Source organism: the organism of the source record quoted next, unplaced genomic scaffold (assembly GCF_019419815.1).
Source record: "Pyrus x bretschneideri cultivar Hongxiangsu unplaced genomic scaffold, Pyrus_bretschneideri_v1 Contig43, whole genome shotgun sequence".
Taxonomy (NCBI): domain Eukaryota; kingdom Viridiplantae; phylum Streptophyta; class Magnoliopsida; order Rosales; family Rosaceae; genus Pyrus; species Pyrus x bretschneideri.
The window spans coordinates 2294905-2311565 of record NW_025999757.1 but is presented as its reverse complement, the minus strand read 5'-3'; the positions used below and the strand labels follow the sequence as shown (position 1 = coordinate 2311565).

Sequence of the window (16661 nt, the reverse complement as noted above, 5' to 3'; positions counted from 1 at the left end):
CAGCCTAGTGTCCACTTTGAATGATATATCGACCATTTTAAATTGAAGTGCCAAATATGGGGATCGTGGTTTTCCCCCAGCAATTGAATAGAAAGAATAGCTTCCGCTTCCTGAAATTCAAAATTATCATAGACCATAGTAATATTCCACGAGCCACTTGCTATCATCAAATAACACACACACATTTTGACTTTGAAAACTCCACTAGTATTCTTTATGAAGGATATATACGTATACTCCCGGAATGCATACCAAGAAAAAAAGACGCAGATGAAGCGTAATCAGGCAGTGAGCTTCTGGGAAGAATTGACAGCATTTATATGCTGAAGATGTAAAGCAGCCAACAGCCCCTGCCAGGTTTCTCCGGGTGCGGATTGGACCTGAAAATCGATGAGTTAGTGCTGTTTTCTGTAGTAATCTTCCAGCGACATGGTCTGAGATAAGAGAGAAACGGATTACAACCCATTTTTCGATGATTTCCTACGTTTGTCGAAATCACCAGCAGGGGAAGATTTCAGAGGTTCTTCCTTACTCTGCAGATTCAGATTTCGAACGGAGCTGCCATGCTAAGATATTCTCGGCAAGCAGAGAAGTTTGCGGTTCCTCATTTGTGCATTTAAAATTCACCACTAAATCAATATCAGCAATTTGGTCAACAACCTCCTATAACAAGCAAAACAAATAAAAACATTTAGCATCAAATCTCCATCAAAACAAAACAAAATCAAATTTCCCACAGAAATTACAGAAATTCTCCGAAAATATGATGGTTTAGGTTCCCTTGGGGTTCAATTTAATTAAAAATTTACAACCGGTTCTATTTGCCCGCATTGCATATTTCCCAAAATTCTAATCACAAACCATGAAGTAAAGTTCTGATTTTGTCATAGAAGTCAACTCACAGCTTGTGTTGTTGTTTCTTGAGTTCTTGTTCGAGGAATCCCATCGAGAATGAATCGGTTTTCGCCGCAATAGTATCCTTCTAACCTCTTCGACAACAACACAAATATCACTTCGTCCGGAACAAGCTTCCCTTCATTCACTGCATTTGCAATCTAAAATTACCAAAAAAAAGATAAAGCATTCAATTTTCTTCCCAAAAAAATGGCAAAATATAATATTTTTACTCCAGAAAAATCCTAATTTTCGCAAAAGAAATTCAATTGAAATTAAAAACCAAGAAATTAACCTGCTTGTAAAGAGAAGAGCGAGAGTTGAGCTCCTGGCGGACGAGGGATCCATAGAAATGTGCGGAACTTCCAGAAGCGTCGAGAACCTCTCGGCGTACTAGTGCTTCTTCGCGCCCCTGTCTCCGATCAGCACCCACTGCACACCTCTTCCCGGGACGCACCGTTCCGAGTCAAGCATCCGATTCCAACTCGTCTTCCTCAGTTCCAGCTCTTCATGCAAAATAGAAAGCAATGCCAAAGCTCGTAGGGTTAGTGTAAGTATAGCATGCAGTATCAAAATTTCGAATAGAGGATTAATTCAGTAACTAGAATTCTGCAATATTTGAATAAAGGGTAAACTGCGGTTTAACTTCCTAAACTATTACTTCAGTTGAAATGACCTCCTAAACTATGTTTTTGATAAATTAACCCTCTATTTGAAATTTTCCAATAACTCCTTACCGTCAGATTCAAATGTAGCTAGCACATCATTCACTCATCAGGGTGAAGTGTCAGGCTAGTATTTGATGGCTAAGTGGATGAAATTTCATTGAAACTGACAGTGAGGGGTTATTGATTGATTTCATATAGTTTAAGGAGTCAATTTTAACCGGAATAATAATTTAGAGGGTTAAATGGTAGTTTATCCTTGAAGAAAAGAGTCAATTCTCAACAAAACGAAAACAAAAAGAAAAGTAAAACGAAGTCAAGATAAGAGAGTGAAAGATGGAGTACCAGCTGCAACTAAAAGGGAAGCCATTGCCAGGGTAACTAAAGAGAGAACGAAAACTTTATGGAATCCCATCTTCTTCTTGCATATAGATGAAAACCCTAGTCGATCCAATGATTCATTTATATAGATTCAACAGACATTATATATCCCACTATACCCCGAACCTACCACAAAATATATCACGTTTTCTAATGCCTTATTTGACAAAGATTTTATTTCTCAATTTCTAGAGTTTTTTTTCCATATTTATGTCGATTCAACAGAGAAATCCCACTGTACCTATACATCACGTTTTCTTATGCCTTATTTGACAAAAGATTTGATTTCTCAATTTTAATTCCATATTTATATAGATTCAACAGAGAAATTATGTATCCCCCTGTACCCCGAACCACAAAATATATCACGTTTTCTTATGCCTTATTTGACAAAAGATTTGATCTGGTGGTATCAATTCCGGTAACTGTTAATAATTAATCTTCTTCTATAATGAAAAGGATCCCTCTCGGTCTCTCTTTTGTATGGTCAAATTTGGAGAAGATATCTCCATTCCTTGTAAATAAATTTTTACCAAAGTTTGGTAATGTTGCAATGCTGATTAGGTTAGGAATGTAATTGTGTAAATTCTATGAAATCTTTATGAATTCTACCATATCTTATCTTTTAGATAGTATCCTGTTTAAGTTGTAATACCTATTAGATTTGTCTTGTAAGATTCACAAATTTATTCTAATTAAAATTACTCAAAAATTCCTTTGTTTATTGCTTTCTGTCCAAAGTAGATTTGCATGTCCTACAATTGAAACATAAAGCAAAGTATCAAAATTTTCTCAAGATAACAAATAAGTTATAACTAAGATTAGGGTAAAAATATTGATTAGTATCGAATGATAAGAGGGTAGGGGAGGGGGTGTTGAGGTAGTGATTTTAGGTTGTAAAACTATGAAAATTTTAGGTTAGTTGTGAAGGGCTTTTTATCCAAAAGCCCCTAAGATTATAACTTTTCAGTTGGTCCCTGAGATTTAAAATCGATAGAAGTGGTCCCTGAGATTGTCCACTGTCAATCATTTTGGTCTTCAATGAGAAATCTCCGTTAATAGAGATTTTTCACAGATGACCAAAATGATTGACGATGAAAAATCTCAGGAACAACTTTTATCGATTTTAAATCTCAAGCACCAAAGTGAGGAGTTATGTCAATCTCAATGACCATTTTGGATAAAAAGTCATTGTTGAAATTGTGATTTAGGGTGGTAAAATTGTAGAAATATGTGAAATTGTAGAAATATGTAAAGTTGTAGAAAATATGTGAAATTGAATGAAATATGTAAAAATTGTAAGGGAATATGTGGAATATGTCTAAATTTTGTAAAATTGTAGAAATATGTGAAATTATAGAAAATTTGTGAAATTTGTAGGAAAATATGAAAATATACTCAAATTTGGAAAATTGTAGAAATATGTGAAATTATAGAAAACATGTGAAAATTTGTAGGAAAATAAAAAAATTTGGTAAAATTTTAGAAATATGTAAAATTGTAGAAAATATGTGACATTGTTGGAAGATATGAAAATTTGGTAAAATTCTAGAAATATGTGTATTTGGTAAAATTGTTGAATTATGTGAAACTGTTGGAAAGTTGTAGGAAAACTTGGTTAAATTCTAGAAATATAAATTGTGATTTTTGTTTTTCACATATGTCTTCGTGTTTGATCGCCATTAGGTGTCGCCCTGCCTACGCTTCTGGTTAGAGTGAGCGTTTGGTCCCTACCGTCACTCAGGCGGCCATCGCCTAGTCAACAGCCAACCCTCATAGTTCTACACCATTGGAAAGGTGGCCCGATTTACCAGGTGGCCTCACAACCGTAAACGCCACGAGCCTGTGGCAGCCCTAGTCCACCTTGTTGATGGCGAAGGCCGATTCGTGGCTGTGCAACAGGTTGAAGGCAAAGAACTCCTAACCGGGCCTTACAACAAAGTTTGGGGAATCCATAATTCTTTTTTTTTTTATTTCACCTTTACTTATTTAATGTAGTTTTAAACTAGTACATTTTTTTTCTATTTTAGGCCAACTTCGAGATGAACATAGAGGACACGGGGACTGCGGAGTACATAGATCAGCTGTGGAAAGAGCAGTATAAAGAGTGGAAGTACGAGTTGGACTGCTACTAAAAGACTTGTGAGTCTCCTGATGCAACTTCTATCGATCCACTCAAACAGTTTCGGGAATTCAACATATACATAGATTAGTGCAACAGGAAATAAATATAAGAATATATAGTTATAAAATAATACCATAATGAATTTTAAAACTAAAGGTTTTCACACTAACCACTCATCTGTTCTTTAGTCGCCACGTGGTAACAAAGTGACATTTGTTCAACCCTGATGAGTCAACTGTACACCACAGCAAGCACTAGATCTAACAGTTTTACATCCCTTCATAAACTTCTGCTCTTGCTGATGGCCAACATGTGGCTTAGTGTTGGTGTTCGATAGGCAAGTGTAAGTGAGTGCACATTCATTTTCAAAGCAAAAAATTTTAGGTAAGTTTTATTTATATTTAATTTAAGTTCAACGTTTTTGTCTTTTTATTCAAGTTTAATTAATTTTTTTTTAATTTACAACTTAATTCAGGGGCAAATAAAGGTAATTGGGAGAATAAGCCGTACCTTATCACTACAGTCTTGATCCCCCATCTTACCGGGCAGATAAACGGTGGGTGAGTTGTTCCCATTTCCTAGAAATGGAGGTTTAGGAGGAAACGCATACCAATTATGGTAACCAGGTTGTGGATGGCATTTATGTAAGTATTCCATTCTACGTTTTAAATTTTAATTTCATTACAATAAAAAAATGTTTAAATTATGATTGATAATCTTAATTGGTTTCTCTTTATTTTTGTAGATTTCTATGACGCAAAAGAACGACGAGTACTTTACCAACCTTTCCTAGCTGCAACAGGACATGCCAATGGAGACACTTGATCCAGAGGTGTCTCTACAGTTGTTGACGGACAGGGTTAAACGATAAAAAGACAAGAAAGTCCGCGACCTAGGAGGGCATTGGGTTCGAGAACTTAGGGGTCTTTTTCTTCATCTATCTCTCATCCTTCGATTGAGAAGTCTTCCAAGCTGTAGCAAGTGTAGATGGAACTAGGGCACCAATGATAAGAAACTTAGTGCCAAAGAATAAGCAATGCGCTGAGAGAAGAAGTTGCTCACTTTAAAGGATTCACAACCCCAACAGATGAAACTCATAGGACACACTAGTGAGCCTAGTTTGAATCCTACCATTGTTAACTCATCCTTTCCAATGCATGAGGTTATTCTAGATTACACACACGTCCTTGAAAAGGCAAATCCACCTCCTAAAAATTGTGAGATTTTGGTCCATTATGTTAGCGCAGATGTACTTTCGAAAGGGGATGAGTTGATACTCAACGATGCATTTGCATACGCAGTAGCTACTGATTTCATACTACAATGACATTAAACCACGTTCCATTATTGAAGGTCGACCTAGAACTGATTGGTTAAACTAGAAACAAGCAATCTAGGCTGAACTTTATTCATTTGCAAAAAATAAAGGGTTTGGGACCATTGTTCCTACACCGCCACATGTTAAGCTTGTTTTCTTTAAGTGGGTTTTCGTAAGGAAGTGTGATAAGAAGAATGAGATAGGGCAATATAAGCCACGCCTTGTGGCGCAAGACTTTTCTCAAAGCCTGTGATTAATTACAAGGATACTTATTCCCCCATAATGAACGTCATAACGTTTTGTTACCTATTTAGTTTGTTAGTTTCTGAAAAGAAAAAAAAAACTAAATATGCACTTTATGGACGTGGAAATAGCGTATCTCTACAGGGGCCTTGATACGAAAATCCAAATGAAAGTTCTCTAAGGACTTACATTGAGTGAATCAAATAGTTCTAGACCATGGAACACACTATCGTTTAGATTGAGGCGAATACTCTAAGCATTGAAACAATTCGGAAGGATGTGGTATAACTGTCTAAGTGAGTATTTGATTAGTCAGGGATGTGTGAATAATGAACTATACCCATCCATGTTTATCATAGTCACCTTTCAGATTTAGGATACTTTCATTGTATGTCGATGACATGAATCTCATTGGGACTCCTAAAGAGCTTGAGAAACCCACTTCACACCTGAAGTTGGAATTGAGATGAAAGATTTAGAAAAAAACTCGATATTGTCTCCGACCTGGAGATTTATATGCCTCGGCCTGGAGATCGAACACCAACCGAACTACACCCAAAAGGTGTTGAGATGCTTTAATGAGGATAATGCGAAACCTTCGAAAGCTAGATAGCAAATGAGACCCATTCTACCCTAAAGACTATGAAGGATGGGCTTTGGAGCTTAAAGTTCCATATTTGAGTGCAATTGACACTTTATTGTACTTAGCCCAGTACTCTAGACTGAACATCTCCTTCAATGTTAATCATTTCATAAGATATAGCAACACACCAACATGCAATCACTGAAATGATATTCAAGGCATCCTTCATTACCTCAATGGTACTATGGATTTGGCTTTATTATATTCCTATATATATATATATATATATATATATCTCAAATAGATCATACCCCATTGGCCTTTAAATTGATGTTTGCCTTATTGGTTATGTCGACGCATGTTATTTATCTGATCTGCACAAGGCACGTTCTCAAATAGGTTTTGTCTTTCCCTTTGGAGACACTCAGTATCTTGGAGTCTACCAAACAGACCTTAAATGGGACTTCTTTGAATCATTCTAAAATTCTCGATCTTCACTAAGGTACTCGTGAAAGCTTCTGGTTAAGAGTCGATGTTGAGCATATTTGAAGCACTTACAGACTTTCTTCAATCATTGATGTCCTTATAATGATCCATGAAGACAATTTCACATGTATCAACCTGATCAAGAAAGACTACATCAAAGGAGACAACACCGTACATATTGCGCCGAAATTGTTTTTCTCACATAAGCAGTAAGAGCATTAGAAGATGAAGTCAAGTAAATCTAATCCCAAGATAGCCTTTGTCAACCCTTTCACGAATTCATTGTCGAAGTCTATTTTCTAGAAACTTGTCCAAGGAACTGCTATGTGTAAATTGTCTGATTTACAACGCTTATAGTTCTCATTTAGAAGTTTTGTCAAACTCAGAAGGAGTATTTAGAAGTATACTCACTTGACCTTAATGTACTATTTTGCCCTTCAATTTGGGCCTTTTTTCCCATTGAATTTTTAACTTACGTGGTTTCAATGAAGCATCTATCTTGGCTGGTAATACCTTTCTGTGCATTCTACTTGCATCCTGAATGCATTTAGTTTTGACTTAATCCATCTTATCACCTTTCTCATTTGACTATGGGTTTTTACCCTAACTTGGGTCTTACTATAGCCAAGTATTGTGAGTTTTACTCCTTATGCATTCTTCCTTTTGTTTTGAGACTCACATTCACTTATTGTGCCGACTACACGAAACGATTTCATCAACTACTTCTACATCATTCATGAAGAACTGATACGACATCTACACCTGTATTTGTCAGGTTTTCTATGAACTACTTCTGAAGTTTTTGCAAAAATATTTATTTTAATTTTTGGTTTTTATATAATTTTTTATGTGAATAATCCTGACATTAGTAGTTGAGTCAAGTCTAGGAGAGTATTGTGTAAATTTCTTTTTGGAAGTTGTTACATTGTTTCTTTAAGTTTATGTCATGAAGTGTGGTATATGTATTTTATTAGTTTATGTAGTTGATCGTAGTTTTGTTATTTTATACATGATCAAGAAACGTGATTCTGGGTTCTGCTTAGAGTTCATATATCAAAATCCCTTTCTGGGTGGAAGAGATGGTAGCAGAATCATGATTTCGCAGTCTGTGGAAGCCTAAAAAGAAACATGAGGCTGGTTTTGAGAAATTGGAGTTTTGGCCTTTGAAGTCGCAAGCTTGATGTCTAAGCTGGTCCATCTATGGCAACTTCTGAGCAATAAACAGGTTGCTGGGCTTAGAGAAGAAATCACAAATTCAGTGGGCATAAATCACCGACGCTTACAATTTTCATCATTCAAATCACAACTTGATTGCTTTGAATGGAGGCGTGGTTGTGCTCGGGTGGAGGGGAACAAGAAGATGAACAAATCATCATCTTCACTTTTTTTTTTACTTTTTTATTTTTAAGTTCTTTATTATTTAAATATTTTTAATCAACATGTCAATATTTAATTAGACTTGTGAGATCACATCAGCAAATAACATAATTTGTTACAGAATTATAATGAAATGACCATATTGTTTTGTGATACTAATTTTCAGGAACTACATTAATCAATTTTTAATTTTAAGAACCGCCTTGATGGTGTGGGTCAATTTCAAAGACCATATTAGTTCTTTTTTTCTTTTTTCCTTTTTTATTTTTTTATTTTTTTTTATCCTTCTCTCGATCAGTTTAGACTTTGGACGCAAAAATACTCGACAATTACAAGGGAACTAGTATCGAAATTTCTCGATTTTAATGCAAGAATCTCACACTTCATGCTGACCTACTAGTAAGTCTGAATTTTAGTATCGAACGATTATATCGGTATATAGGTTACCAGAGAATATATAAACATTTGCTTCATAAAACAAAAGGAGTTAATAAAAGTACCACCTTCAATTTACTGAGCTTAGCAACATTCAATAAATTAATTCATTGTTATTTTTAGTAATTAAAAGAACAAAAGCGTTGGCTAGTTGGTAGTTTCCACCGAAATTTAGGTAGTTGTTATATATCATACAATTTATGGTTAATGGACTATCCAACTTTTTCTTAGTGCTCTAATTTGCAGGTAAAGTGCAGTAAAGTTAAGTACAGGAGTTGCTTCACCTTGCTAGTTGGAAAGCGTGTTGTTTGCTTAATCACTGTCACTACTTAAGCCACTAGCTCTGTCTGTGAATGCTTTGAGTCAAAGCTAATTAAATTCACTCGAAATGATTGATTAAGGATTAATCCCACTTCACTTATGAAAGCAATGTCTTTGCTTAACCAAGAGTTCAGAGACTAAGTAATTATTGAAATATTACGTGCACCTTCATGACCCACTAGTAGTGTTGAGATCTCAACCATTTCGGACGTAGAAACTCTAAAAGAAAATAAAATAGAAGAAAATAATACTCCAAAAGCATTTCAGGCATTAATAATGCTTGTTCGATAAAAAAAAAATTTAAATTCATTACGTATAATGCTTATTGTTTCATTATGATCATTGTTCATTTGATATAATATTTTATAATATTTTGACATTAGAACAAAGCTGACCTGATGATATTAAAAGGGGAAATTAGGTTAAACAAAAAGGTGATGATCTAATGAGACGCTCTAACTAAATGATTACAATATTATGCCGAGAGCCCGGACAACTGAATACCTGTTCTAACATCAAAAGGGTTTAGTGCGATACAACACTAAGAGTGCATTTCACTTTTACATCAATATATCTTATATTTTCATTAAAGAAATATTAAACTAAAAATTGGACCATATTTTATTGAATCATTCATATATATATATTTAGGGAGATTTTGGATGCGATCCTTATTTATGAATATTTTTTGACTAAAACCTGGTTGGTTTTCAATTTTTTATCGAAGTCCCTGAAATTAATGTGATAATTATTTCTATGTATGTTACTATATTTTTTAAATTAAAATTTAAAATTTATAGTTGTTTATATTAATAAGATTTTAAATAAAAAACCATAATTTGTGGGATTAAAAATATTAAAATATAAATATACTATTGCGTGTGTGTGTATATATAAACATGGGTACATTCATCAATATTAACCAAAAAATTATTGTACCAAAACATGGGTACATTCTTCAAAATTACAAAAAAAAAAAAAAAAAAACACAAAAAAAAAAAAAAAGAAAAAAAAAAAGATATTAGGCTTAATAACATTAGTAAATTTCTTTTATTAAACTTGACATGAATGCATTCTCAATTCAAAGAAAAAAGAATGCACCTGTTTGGACCCAAAATGTTATTTTGGGTTAAGCTTAGAAATATTCTCGGTCCAAAGGTGTTTATTTAGAATCTTGTCATGGGCCGGCCCTGTCAAGGTCGGCCTAGTTCTACTACGAAGATGATTATTTCGGATAATGGTGAAGTAGTCGAGACCTAGTATGATAAGGAGTCCTGAGGATGCTAAGACTCGAGAAATGAATTTGGCTCGTTAAAAAGGTAGGTTCAAAGTCCCAATTGAATTAGGATTTGGCTGAGTCCTGGTTGATTAGGTTAAGGAGTCCTAATCCGAGTGTGGTTCTAGCTCGGCCATGAGAGAGTTTGTTGCTATAAATAGAGAGGGGAGTGCATCATTCAAAGCCTTCCAATTCACACAAGCTGCCCTGCGCAAACTCTCGTTCTACGTGAAACCTCTTAACAACCTTGAGATTTTTATTTCCTTTTTCCTGCCGACACATCTTTAGTTTGGATAAATAGCACTGGAGCCGTAGAATCAGTTGATCAAGGAGCACCTTTAGTCAGTGCTTCTCGCCCGATTGATTACCTATCCAAGTCTCGGTCGACAAGGATTTTCAAGTCCTTGTTGGTAGAGGTCATCTCATCAGCCTTCTCAGTGAAGTGAGGTGTTATGAGGTTACTACATTCGGCACTTTGAAAGCCGAAATTGATATTGAACTTCGCAGAACTAGCAACCTTGTCTTCAGGCTCTAGAACGCGAAGGCCGAGCGTGTTCTTTCATCGGCTGCAGTCGTGAGATCAAGAAGTCAGTAGTGCGCCCAACGCCACATCGACATATTTTACTCCCTGGCCGTGCTCGGCCGACAAGTTGGCATGCCCCACACACAGCAGAATGACGTAGTTAGCTTATTAATTACTCGGTCTGCACGCTTGGTAGTTTTTAGGGTTAACAGTACCCATGTAAGTTCAAAAATAGATTAGAAAAAAATTGAACAGATTTTATATAAAAAAAAAAAAAGGATATATTTTGCATATAACAAATTGTTATATTTAAGAATGAGTACATTTTAAGATTAAAAATTTGAAAAATTACATGAATGGGTACATATAATTAGCATGGGTACATTTAGCAAAATTAAAAAAGAGTACAAATAAGTAAAAAAATATGGGTACAAATACAAATAAAATTTTTTAAAATATGGGCACAAAAAGAAATTAATATATGGGTACAGATTAAAATTGAAAAGAAAATTGGTACAAATTAAAAAAGGGTTGCAAATTAAAAATGGGTACAAACTAAAAATAAAAATATATGATAAAATATTTAGCCATAAATATAAATATACAAATTGTAACATAACACTAAATGAATATATTTAGAAATAAAAAATATTTTATTATTGAAATAATTAATGATATTATTAATATCCAAGGACCTTGATCAAAAATTGAAAAATAATAAAGTTTTAATCAATGAAGCAGCAAAAAGAGGGATGAAAACCTAATTTCTCCATATATTTATATACACACTAAGGGGTGAGATGAATAAATCGGTTACCAACTCGTCACTCATGAAATTTGAAACTATAAAACCTCTCACTTACAATTTATAAAAAAATATAACTAAATTGTAGTATAAGTGACAAAAATTGAAAATATATTTAGATATGGAAAAAAAAAATTTTTAATTTTTGAGATTTCATTCTTTTGTACCAAAGACGCGATATATTAGCGTCAAATGTAAACAATTTTATTCGATTGATGTTACAAAGACAGATTGAGCTTACAATTTTGACTTGAATGATATTACAAAAACAGATAACCTAGTACTTTTCTCAAGGAAAGCAGTTTAGGGGTTTGAATAGTTAGTTTATTGTTAGTCTGAGGATTCAGTTAGATCAACTCACTAAGTTTATCACTTGATTCACGTATATGCACTTTGAGATCCTAACACTCCGGCCGCGTATAGAAAGTACGTACGGATAAGAATGTTTTTACGATTGACTCCCCGTTAAAAAATAGAAAAGTAAAATGTTATAAAATAGCAATACAATTGTTTTTAACAAAAATAAAAAATAAAAATAGAAATGTACATGCATTTTTACCATTCAACATCAAAATTAAAAGGATCTCTCTTTGGGCAACTTGAAAAATAGAAAGTCTGTTTTCTTTTAATACAAAAAATAGAAAGTTAGAATAAAGCTAAACAAAAAAACACGAACTAATTAATGGAAGGTTAGTTGTTTATAATAGAAAAAGAATTTGTGTGGAAAAGCAGGTGGAACCAACCGACAGACAAGGAGAAGCATGGATTAGTTTTCTTGGCTTGGAAATGAAGGGATATGAATAGGTATGGCAGTTAGAACCACTCTCTTCCTCTCTTTCACTCCCTCACACACACAGACATACACACACTCTTTCTGTAAGTATCTCACTCGTCCGAACCAAACACAACAAAACGTACTCTTGATGTAAGGACGTCCATCCCTTGGTTCTAGCTTTGACTCGGCGGCGCCACCGCCACAGAAAAAGTCTCTCATCATTTAACCCTCCGTCCACTTGTCACAATGTCGTCCCACCCCAGCTCTTCAAGAACTCCCACGCCCCTCTCTCTCTCTGTACCATATCCACAAATTCAATCCAAACCAACACCTCAACTAAAAACTAGGACTAGAACCTCTTAATTATCGCCATGCAACCCCACAATTCTTTTCACAACAAGAACAAACACCTCCTTTCCCTCTTCCATTCTTGACCCACTTCCATCATCACCAATTTTCTCCATCCCTCTCTCCTCTATAATTTTGTTTTTTCCCTGAGTTTCGATTAATTTTTTTTTTTTTTAATTAATGGCTTTGATTGTCGACCAGCAATCAAGCTTTAAACACTTCTGTAAAATATGCAAGAAAGGTTTTGTGTGTGGTAGAGCGCTAGGAGGGCACATGAGGGCACATGGAATAGGGGATGAAGGTCACATCGACGACGACGATCCTCCGAGTGATTGGGAGGACAAACTCGGCGGCAATGTACCCGCTACCAACAAGTGCATGTATGCTCTAAGAACAAACCCTAATCGCCTAAAAAGCTGCCGGGTTTGTGAGAATTGTGGCAAAGAGTTCTTGTCTTGGAAATCCTTCCTTGAACATGGCAAATGTGGTAATTCTGTAGATGCCGAGTCCCTTGTGTCCTCGCCAGGCTCTGATGAGGAGGATGGGGGCGGTGGCAGCCGGCGAGGATGTGGGTGGTCAAAAAGAAAGAGATCTTTCAGAGCTAAAGTGGGAAATTTTAGTCCGCATTGCCCATCAAGTGAGGAAGAGGACCTTGCCAATTGCTTAATGATGTTGTCCAATGCCACGGTGGATCCAATGGAGGCAGAACCAGAAGAATCTTGTGCTTCAGCCAGCAAAGAAGAGGAACGAAGGAACCCTATGAACATCATGACTCCTGTTTCACGTGGGGTGACAATTGACAACAATAAGGCTAAAGGGGTTGCCAATAAAGGTTTGTTCGAATGTAAAGCATGCAAGAAAGTATTCAATTCCCACCAAGCCTTGGGCGGTCATAGGGCTAGTCACAAGAAAGTTAAAGGGTGCTTTGCTGCCCGTCTTGATCATCTCGAAGATAGTATGGCGGATGATGATGCCATCACGCATGAAGAGTTCTTACCCAATAAACCCAATTCAACCCTACAATTTGACCATGGGTCAAATAATCCATCAGTTTATACCTCAAAGAGAAAATCTAAGGTGCATGAATGTTCAATATGCCATCGGATATTCTCATCAGGACAGGCATTGGGTGGGCACAAGAGGTGTCATTGGATCACGTCCAACACCACGACAGACACTTCTACTCTAGTCAAGTTCCATGAATTTCAAGAGAGTTTGGAGCAGCAAATGATGAACCAAAGGTCTAAGTTTGATGCTTCGGATCCACTTGATCTGAAACTCGATCTTAATCTACCTGCTCCGGTGGATGAGAATGGAGGAGGTAGAAGAGAGCGTCCCAATCCACCAAGCTTGGATGTATCTACAGATTTCTTTTTACAGCCATGGATTGGGACAAAGGAGGAGGACAATCCCCCTCACCACTCCCACCACCAAATCGACAATGACAACCTTAACAACGATGATTATAATACTAATAACAACAATAATAACAGCACTGATGTTTCAATGCAGAATGTAGTTGATGAAGGAGACAGTAAGGTGAAGTTAGCAAAGCTAAGTGAACTAAAGGATATTACCAACAGTGGGGGCTCCTCACCATGGTTGCAGGTGGGAATTGGTTCAACAACTGATGTTGGAGCTGAACCATAATTTCATGTGAAGGAATGTGAGATTTTCTCAGCTCTCTCTCTCCCCCTTTTTGTTCAAAGATTTTTGTACCAAGAAAACTGTAATTATTACAAACAAGCCATAGCTCAGCATTCTTTTTCAAAACTTATTTTCTTTTTGAATTGTTACTGTACATTATCGTGGGTGAATAGGAACCCAGTTAAGCCCCAATCTCATTTCATCCATATATATTGCAGGTGATTTATTTATATATATATATATACTTCTAATAAATCATTATATTTTTTCTATATAAATTTTCTTGTTAAAATTTGTTTGGCAAAGAAAAAAAGATTCAAGTGTAGTTATGATGTATGGTAAGAATTTGTTAGTGTCAACCCACCATACACAAAACAAAAGAGTACTTTTAATTTGGTGATCTCTCTCTTACTCAATTGGTGAGACTAAAGTTAAAGTTGAGTCTGAATTAGCAGCTGGTGCTTCCGGTGCTGATCTTAGACTTATGTCTCTAAAACTACTATCATTTTAAACCTTTGTTTAGTTATCTTCTTCTTTATAAATCTTAGACAGCAAATTGTTAAACTACAAAAATAAAAATAAAAATAACTAGGCTTGTTACAATCCCAAACCAATCGAGCCAATCTAATCCAACCAATTTTGCTTGATTAATTTCAATGACTTTTTTAGATCAAATGACATGTTTTCTTGTGAGAGCCCAATCAAATCAAATATAATCCAATCTGGTTGGTTTCTTGCTCCTTTTTTCTATCTCATATGCATTTGAAATTCAATAGATTGTGATTAACTGAAGTCATTATATGGAATTGTGTTAACTGAAGTCATTTTATGGAATTGTGTTTAGTATATGAGTAATGTTAGATAATCAAATTTTTAGACTAAATTTGTAAATCATGTGATATGTCAAATAAGCACGTTAATCAACACTTCAACAATAATTCAATCATCAAGAACCACGTCATATGATTCACAAAATATAAATTAGAATTAAGTACCTAAAACCCTCCAACATTTTATTGTCATTCCAAATTGGTCTCAACCTTTTTAAACATTCCAAACAAGTACCTAATGTATTGAAAATGTCACATCTATTAAGCCCCAGTTAAAAATTTACTAAATTGTTTTCCTTGCTTGATTTTTTAATGTTCTTTGTAGGATTTTATTTATTACGCATTTTTAACTATTAAAAATAAAAAGAGCTTGCAAAAAAATTGAAAGAAAATACCAAGTCATCAATAAAAACGGAAAGAGAGGGATTCGAACCCACGGTACGAAAAACTCGTACAACGTGATTAGCAATCTGTCACTTTAGTCCACTCAACCACATCTCATCGATCATGGTGAAGTCGGCAACGGATTCGGCGGATCATCCACGTCACACTAGGATTGATGGCATTTATGAGAGAGGTGAGTTTTAAGAGAAAGACGGGAGAGGAATTTGGTGTTCCAAGATTGATGACCGAGAAAGGCTTGATAATGTGTTGGTTTGCTTTAGCAGGTATATTGGTATGAATGAACATATTATAGATATAAAATGTTTTACTTTGTCTACAAAATCAATAGAAGGTCACGGAAGCATAACCTCCACCAACTAATGATCACCACCACCCAATCATGCCATCACCTCTAAACCCAACGCAAAACTTCCAATTCCACCCTACAACTCAAGCTGCCAACATCAAGAAGAAGGTCATGGAGGTTGCTTAAATGGCATGGACTACCATGATGCGGCCACCACCATCTTCACTACCCACAAAGAAGAACTTGAAGTTTTACGAGCCGAGAATCGTCGAATGAGAAAATGACATGAGCAGAAACATGTTCCTTGAAACCCTATATGAATTTTTAACCCTCTTCTATGTTAGAAGATTGCCCTTCTAATGTAATTTCAATTTGGGTCCATTTTCAATTCAATTCAATACCCGTTTGACCATTGGGTTTCATATTTTATAATCTATGTTTGAAATTTAGATTTTGAAGCAATTAATATTAAAGTTGACCACAATATACCCAGTTGGCGGTTTTTGAATTTAATCTATGTTTGAAAAATTCACTGGCACTTAACTCATGTGACGTTTTCAATAGGTTGGATACTTGCTTAGAATGTTTTAAAAAATTTAGACCAATTTGGAATAACACTAAAATGTTGGGGTTTTTTAGGTACTTAATCTTATAATTTAACTAGATAGTGTCTCCAGCATTTTCTTAATATATTGAGGGAGCATTTTTGCTCAACTATGGTGTATGTTCACTTTACACATAATCATCTGTCGTGTGTCCTTTCATTTAACTCTAGTTAACTTTCACATTAAATGTTACTTTTTGGACTTTGGAAAAAAAAAACAAACTATGGTTAAGTGAAAGGACACGTGTTAACTAGAGTTAGGTGAATGGACATGTCAACTCTAATTAACTTTCGCATTAAATGTTACCTTTTGGATTTAAAAAAAAAATTAACT

At 35.1% G+C, this 16661-nt stretch overlaps 1 protein-coding gene and 1 pseudogene across 1 annotated transcript; one reads left to right on the top strand and one right to left on the bottom strand.

The window, feature by feature from the left end:
- Positions 1–235: 235 nt before the first annotated feature.
- On the bottom strand, positions 236–1368 carry LOC125469457 (annotated as a pseudogene).
- A 10422-nt stretch (positions 1369–11790) lies between these two features.
- Positions 11791–14385, top strand: LOC103941954 (zinc finger protein ZAT9-like). The gene has a single exon (XM_009352154.2). It carries the CDS (start codon positions 12736–12738, stop codon positions 14203–14205), a length of 1470 nt encoding a protein of 489 aa, XP_009350429.2. The 5' UTR covers positions 11791–12735; the 3' UTR covers positions 14206–14385.
- The last annotated feature ends 2276 nt before the right edge of the window (positions 14386–16661 follow it).